The sequence below is a fragment of the Pteropus vampyrus genome, unplaced genomic scaffold, assembly GCF_000151845.1.
Source record: "Pteropus vampyrus isolate Shadow unplaced genomic scaffold, Pvam_2.0 Scaffold60, whole genome shotgun sequence".
In the NCBI taxonomy this organism is placed as follows: Eukaryota; Metazoa; Chordata; class Mammalia; order Chiroptera; family Pteropodidae; genus Pteropus; species Pteropus vampyrus.
Genome location: NW_011888841.1, coordinates 1,318,610 through 1,324,441, shown reverse-complemented (window position 1 = coordinate 1,324,441; position 5,832 = coordinate 1,318,610). Strand labels below are relative to the sequence as shown.

Genomic DNA, 5,832 nt, shown 5'->3' with positions numbered 1-5,832 from the left:
CAGTGAGCGCTTGATAAGGCTCGTCTTCCTCCGACCTGGACGCCCGGGGAGGGGCCCAGGTGTGTGGACACCTGGGATGACGGATGATGATGGTGAGGGGCAGAGGGCACGGGCTGTTCCGAGGAAAAAGATTCAAGTGCTCCCCTCTCTAGCCAACTTTAAGCTGCTTTGTTTTGTGAACACACGAAATCACCTGCCACAGCTGGCACCGAGCTGATCGAGGTGTCTCTGACCGGATTTCTTCCCGGAACACAGCACCCTGGGTTTGTCGACGGCGTGGGGCGGCCTGGGGCTCACGGCTTAGCACCTGGCGCCCTCTAGTGGCGTAGGGGAGCCTTTCCTCTGCAGCTGGGCAGTGGGGCACCTCCCGGGCAGAGCTGAGCTTCCAGGACCAGCTTTCTGGCGGCCTGCCCTGTGGGAACGTTTTCAGGAGCCACCTGCTGTCCGTGAGAGGGAGGGAAACTGGAAAGAAGACTTGGAATCCGAAGGCCGGGTTCTGGCCCCTGCTCCGGAGTTGCCTGAGATGAGTACCAGATGCAGCTGCTCATACCCTCCCCACCTGTTTCCAGGATGGCTGAGAATCCCATCGGATGTGATGAGTGACAGCATCTTCTCAGTTCAAAAGTGCTACTAAAGGGCAGAATATTATGTTCATGAGAAAATAAACAACAGAGTATGGTTCAGGATGTTAACGGTCTATGAAGGGCTGGGAGTGGGGCGGAGCTGGGGAGACAGGCCCAGGGGAGGGGAAGGCATCCCCAGGAAGGGGTGGGGGGCAGGGGCTTCAGCGACTCACACGTGTCTGTTTAGGGCAAAGGGAGCCTGATGGGGAGATGTGGGCAATGGTGTTGGAAACGGAAGTCCATAAATGCTCATTTCTTGTTCCTTTTTCTCAATTCAGGAGGCAGGGAGGAATGACGGTTTTATTAGCTTCTATAAATCAGAAAACATTGAAATGTCTTCTTCTCTGAGTGGGTTTCCCAGTGACTTGGGACTCTCACAACAAGGTCCCTACACCCACCGAAGGTGGTAAGGAGGCCGGTCCTGACCCCACTCTGCTTTGGGTCTCCTTCTCAGCCACCTGCCACGTCCCCTCCCTCCTCACTGGTCTTTCCTTGTGCTCCAGCATGGGGGCCCCTCAGGTAAAGCGGCAAGGGCGGCAGAGCCCGAGGCAGGACAGCTTCAGAAAATGGGTCTTGGCCTCGGTGTCCCCATCAATAAACAACAGAAACATCATAATTATTCAATGAAAGACTAAATGAGACTATGTATCTTGCACACAAAATATCGGGCCTGGCACTTGGGAAGAAAACACGTGTTCATTTTTTGAGGCAGTTTCTGTGTTTTAAGTTATATCTGAGGAGCTGCTTCACAAGGAACATGGGCCCCGGCTTCCCATCTCAGAAAAGCCGAAACCGTGCCGGGTGTCGTGTTGCAGAAAGGGGACGGACTGTGTCAGGGCAACACTGTCACCTGCTGAGGTCCCACCAGGCTGCGCTGTGACTCAGGCCTAGAACAGAGAGGAGAGAGCACAGTCAGGCTCTCTAGTGTCCCCCCAAGCGTTGCTTAGTAACGGTCACCTAGGAACACGGATGAAGCAGGGTGTGTTTACACTCCCACAGGGCCAGTGGGGAGTAGTGGCCTACTTAGTGCAGTCAGCAATCTCAAGTAAAATAAAAACATCACATGAGGAGTCACCTTAATCCCACTCCCCCAAAGTAACTATTGTTCACAATTGGGACAGAGGTTTTGGGGTTCGGAGAGAAGCCAGTTATGCAATGGGGACTGAGGCCTGCTTTAGGCCCAGCCACCCCCGGGAGTCCTGAGGGAGGGAGCTGGGGCAGGGGGTTGGTTAGATCCCTTCGTCACTCTCACGCCTCTCCTCCAAGCTGCTTTTCCTCAGCCTTCCTGTGTTTTCCACATCTCTTCTCTGTCCACATCTGTCCTTGGCCCTTGTGCAACTCAGAACAAGAACAGAGTGTTCTGACTAGGGCGCACCCAGGCCTCACAGGGCGCTGGGCACAGAGGGAGCACTCGACACATACTTACCGAAAAAGCTGTGTTAATCTCTAATGTCAGCTCTTACTCCTAAAACGCCCGCAGGGGGCATTCAGGTGCGTTCCTGATGGCTCAGGCACCTGGTGAGACAGGAGAACAGCTCTAGAACCTCTGTCCGGGGCCAGACACACTGGGGGCCTCCTGACCTCCTCAGGGTCCCTGGCTCTGACCGCCAGCAGCTCCAGCCCCAGGGTGGGTCAGCCTGATCTGCCCTGTGAGACTGTGGGCAGCTGAGAGGGGCAGGCCCAAGGTTCTGGGGAGAGATGACCAGAACTATTTTCCAGGGCCTGACTCTCTTCTCCTTCTCCTTGGAGGACTGGGGCCACAGCCACCTTTGGTCAAACCTGTCCCTGACCGTATGTGGTCAAAGCTCAGAGATGAAGACAGTGGGTCCTCGGCAGTTGGAGGTTCGCCCAAGCCAAGTGTACCCTGCATACCAAGGCATAAGCCAGGCCTGGCCATTAGTAGGTTCTCAGTAAATGGATGTTGGATTTAGGCCTGGGAAGGCGGTCCAAGATGTCACCTGGGACGGCTCGCCAGCAGCTCACCAGAGGACAAGATGTGATATCAGAAATGGATTTGAATCCTGGCACCAGTTCCTAGATCAAAACTTGGGCAACTTACTTCGTTTTTTAAAGACTTTATGAAGTGTAATTTACATGCCATAAAATTCACCCACGTTAAGTGTACAGTTCGATGACTATCTATGTACAGTTGGGCAACGTTGTATCAGTACAGTCTTCTTTAAAATCATTTCCATTACTCCAAACAGAAAGGCCATGCTCCTCCCCTCTGCACCCCAGCCTAGGCGACCACTCTGTCTCTGCAGATTTGCATTTTCTAGACATTCCACATAAATGGAATCGTATAATTTGTGGCCTTTTGTGACCGGCTTCTTTCTCTTCACATAATGTATTTGAGGTTCAACAGGTTGTATCATGTATCAATACTCCCTTTTTATTGCTAAATAGTATCCCATTGTGTGGCTATAACACATTTTATTCATCCACTCACCTGTCGACAGACACTTGGCGTTGTTTCTATTTCCTATTACAAGCGATGTTGCCATGGACGGTCCTGTGCAAGATTTGCATGGACGTTTTTCTCTCCTGGCTCCGTACCCAAAAGTGGAATCTTGGGGTTCTATGGTACTCAATTTAACCTTTTGAGGAACTGCCAGACTGTTTTCAAGTGGCTGCACGTTTTACATCCCCACCAGCAATACACAACTCCACATTCTCAGCAACATTTCTTTTTTTTTAACTAAGAGTGGCCATGAAGAGGTATCTCATTGGGTTGAGTTGCATTTCCCTCATAATTAATGATGTTGAGCTTCTTTTCACGTGCTCAGGTGCCATTTGTATATCTTCTTTGGTGATTGGTCTATTTGAATCTTTTCTGGGCAACTTACTTAACCTCTCTGAGGTTAATTTACCTTTTAAATTATACCCAGCTCCTAAGGACAAGAGGTTTTATATAAGGGATTCACAAAGGGCCTGCCACATAACGGGGGCTTAAAATGACAGCTTTTACTATTGTCACTTTGGCCTCATAGGACTGAGCCCTCCCACGGGTTCTCAGGTTAGGAGCTGGAACAGTGCTACCTGGACTCAGAAAGAGAAGGCTCTCCCCCTCTCAGCCCGGGGGTGAAGGACGAGGGGTCCACTGTGTTCTAGATGTTCTGTTGAACGATTCCCCGTGGTCTCATTTCACATCCACCAGAACCATATTTATGGGGGACAAAACCTTGAGGTCACAGAGACCCAGCAACTTGTCCCAGGCTGCCTAGTTGAAAGTGGTAGAAATTAGTTGAACTCAGAGCTGACGCTGATGTCAATGGCACAGGGGACATGCGTCAGACACCCCAGCCTGCATGGGGAACCCGCAGGCTCAGTCTGGCTGTGCAGATGGCACACCCAGCCTTGGCTCCTGGGACACAGAGGGGCTGGTGGCTAAGAACGCGGACAGCCCCACCAATGACCAACAGCTCACCTGGGCCAAGTGGCTTATCTCCTTGGGGCCTCAGCATCTTCTATAAAGTGGGGGAGACAGTTGGAGGAGTCAAGGCTCAGCACAGGGCCGCTCCAAAGCAGTTTCCTCCTTCGTGTCTGGGCTGCTGGCCCACCCCCGCCCAGGTGACTTGGTTCTTCTCGGCCATGAGCTCTGGCCAATCTAAGACATGGCCTGCTGACCCTGGGGCGCAGGTCAGAGCAGAGTGTCACCATACTCTGCCTGGCCCCTTATTTCCGCTCATCCCTACTTCACATGCATAGACAATGCTCCCCAGAGAAGCAGGGGGCACCTAGTCAGTCCTCGAGTTCTCTAGAATGATGGACTTAGGATTAAGCATAAGAAAAGCAGAAAAACAGGGTAATAAAAAAGAAAACTTTATTAAAGCTACTAAACTTAGCAGCACCGATTAACACTTTCTCGATGGTGCGCCTATGAAGCAAGACTTAGAGCACAGTCTCATCTCGTGCCATTTCTGATTAACTGTGACAATTCTAAGTTGCTCACTTTCAATTCAAAGAGAAATGCCCTTGTCATGTTTTGTACCTCTCACCTGACGTGGCATCACACTGACCCTGCTTTGGGCTCCAGCTGGAGAACGCTGGTGGAAGGTCCTCCCAAGACCTTCCCGCCTGAGCTGGGCCCCGACAGTGGAGGTGAGCAGGGGCCTCTGGCTTCTAGCATCGATCACCCCTTCAGAGCATCTTCCAATACGGGACAGGAGGGGGAGCGAGAGCTGCTTGGTCTGAACAGATTTAAGGAGGTTTTGTAACAAGATCTGCCCTCACCCTGCACGGCCCCCTCCGGCGAGGGCCCTGGTCACAGCAGGGACAGAGGTGGCCTCAGTTCTTCTTGTTTCCCAGGGTCGGGCTTCTCGTGAGCAGCTTCCCGGAGTTGTAGGGGGTCAGTGTGGACACTGTGGGGGATTCCAGCTTCACTCTGTCCAGGAGCGTCTTCTTGAGGGCGGCTGGGGAGATCTTTTCTTGGTCAGCCATGGACTGCAGCTCTCTGCAGACGAAGCCCGAGAGGGGTGGAGGGAGGAAGGCAGTAAACTCTGGAGCAGGGCTTCGCGAGGCCTCCCCTTGCCACCCAAAGTTAGAACCCTAGACCAAACACTCCCCCAAGCTTCGCAGCACGCTCTTCAGCTAAGTATGGCTATTACGTAGATATAGAGCATCACATGGTATCTGTGATCACATAGGACAGTGGAAAGTCACAGGGTTTGAGTCATGGACTTGCAGTTGAATCCTGCCTCCCTTGCTTATTAGCTGTCTGACCCTGGGCAAACTGTCTGAGTCTCAACATCCTCATCTGCAAATCAAAGCCAACCCCAACTATAAGAACTATGATGAGAATTAAATGAAGTAGGGCCCACAAACCCTTAGCTAAACAAAGTCTAATAAGTCATGGTTAACAGAGCACAGACTCCAAGACTGCTAATGGAACCAAAGATGACAGGTTCTGCAAGAGTGGCTGGCCCAGGCCAGGGACCAGCTGGGCAGAGGAAAGCCACCCACCGTGTTCGGACGCAGGAGGCCTCGACAGCGTTGATGAGCAGGGAGCGGAAGCCGCCACTCTCTAGGAAGTGCAGGGCATGGATGGTGGCCCCTCCGGGGGAGCAGACGTTGTCCTTGAGCTGGCCTGGATGCTGCTCCGAGTCCAGCAGCATCTTGGCAGCCCCCTAGGGCAGGGAGTATGAGGAGCAAAGTGCTGTGCACCTTGGGACAGGCTTCTCCACGACACTGTCTCCCCCAACAGTATCCC

At 52.6% G+C, this 5,832-nt stretch overlaps 1 protein-coding gene across 1 annotated transcript in view; it reads right to left on the bottom strand.

Moving 5' to 3' along the window:
- Positions 1-4,424: 4,424 nt before the first annotated feature.
- The window catches only part of PYCR2 (pyrroline-5-carboxylate reductase 2), a 3,716-nt gene continuing 2,308 nt past the window's right edge, over positions 4,425-5,832 (bottom strand). The window contains exons 3-4 of the mRNA XM_011360880.2: positions 5,586-5,749; positions 4,425-5,076 (exon numbers count right to left, since the gene is read on the bottom strand). Coding sequence (XP_011359182.1) covers positions 4,911-5,076; positions 5,586-5,749 — 330 coding nt within the window. The 3' untranslated portion in view covers positions 4,425-4,910. The remainder of the gene's footprint in view (positions 5,077-5,585; positions 5,750-5,832) is intronic.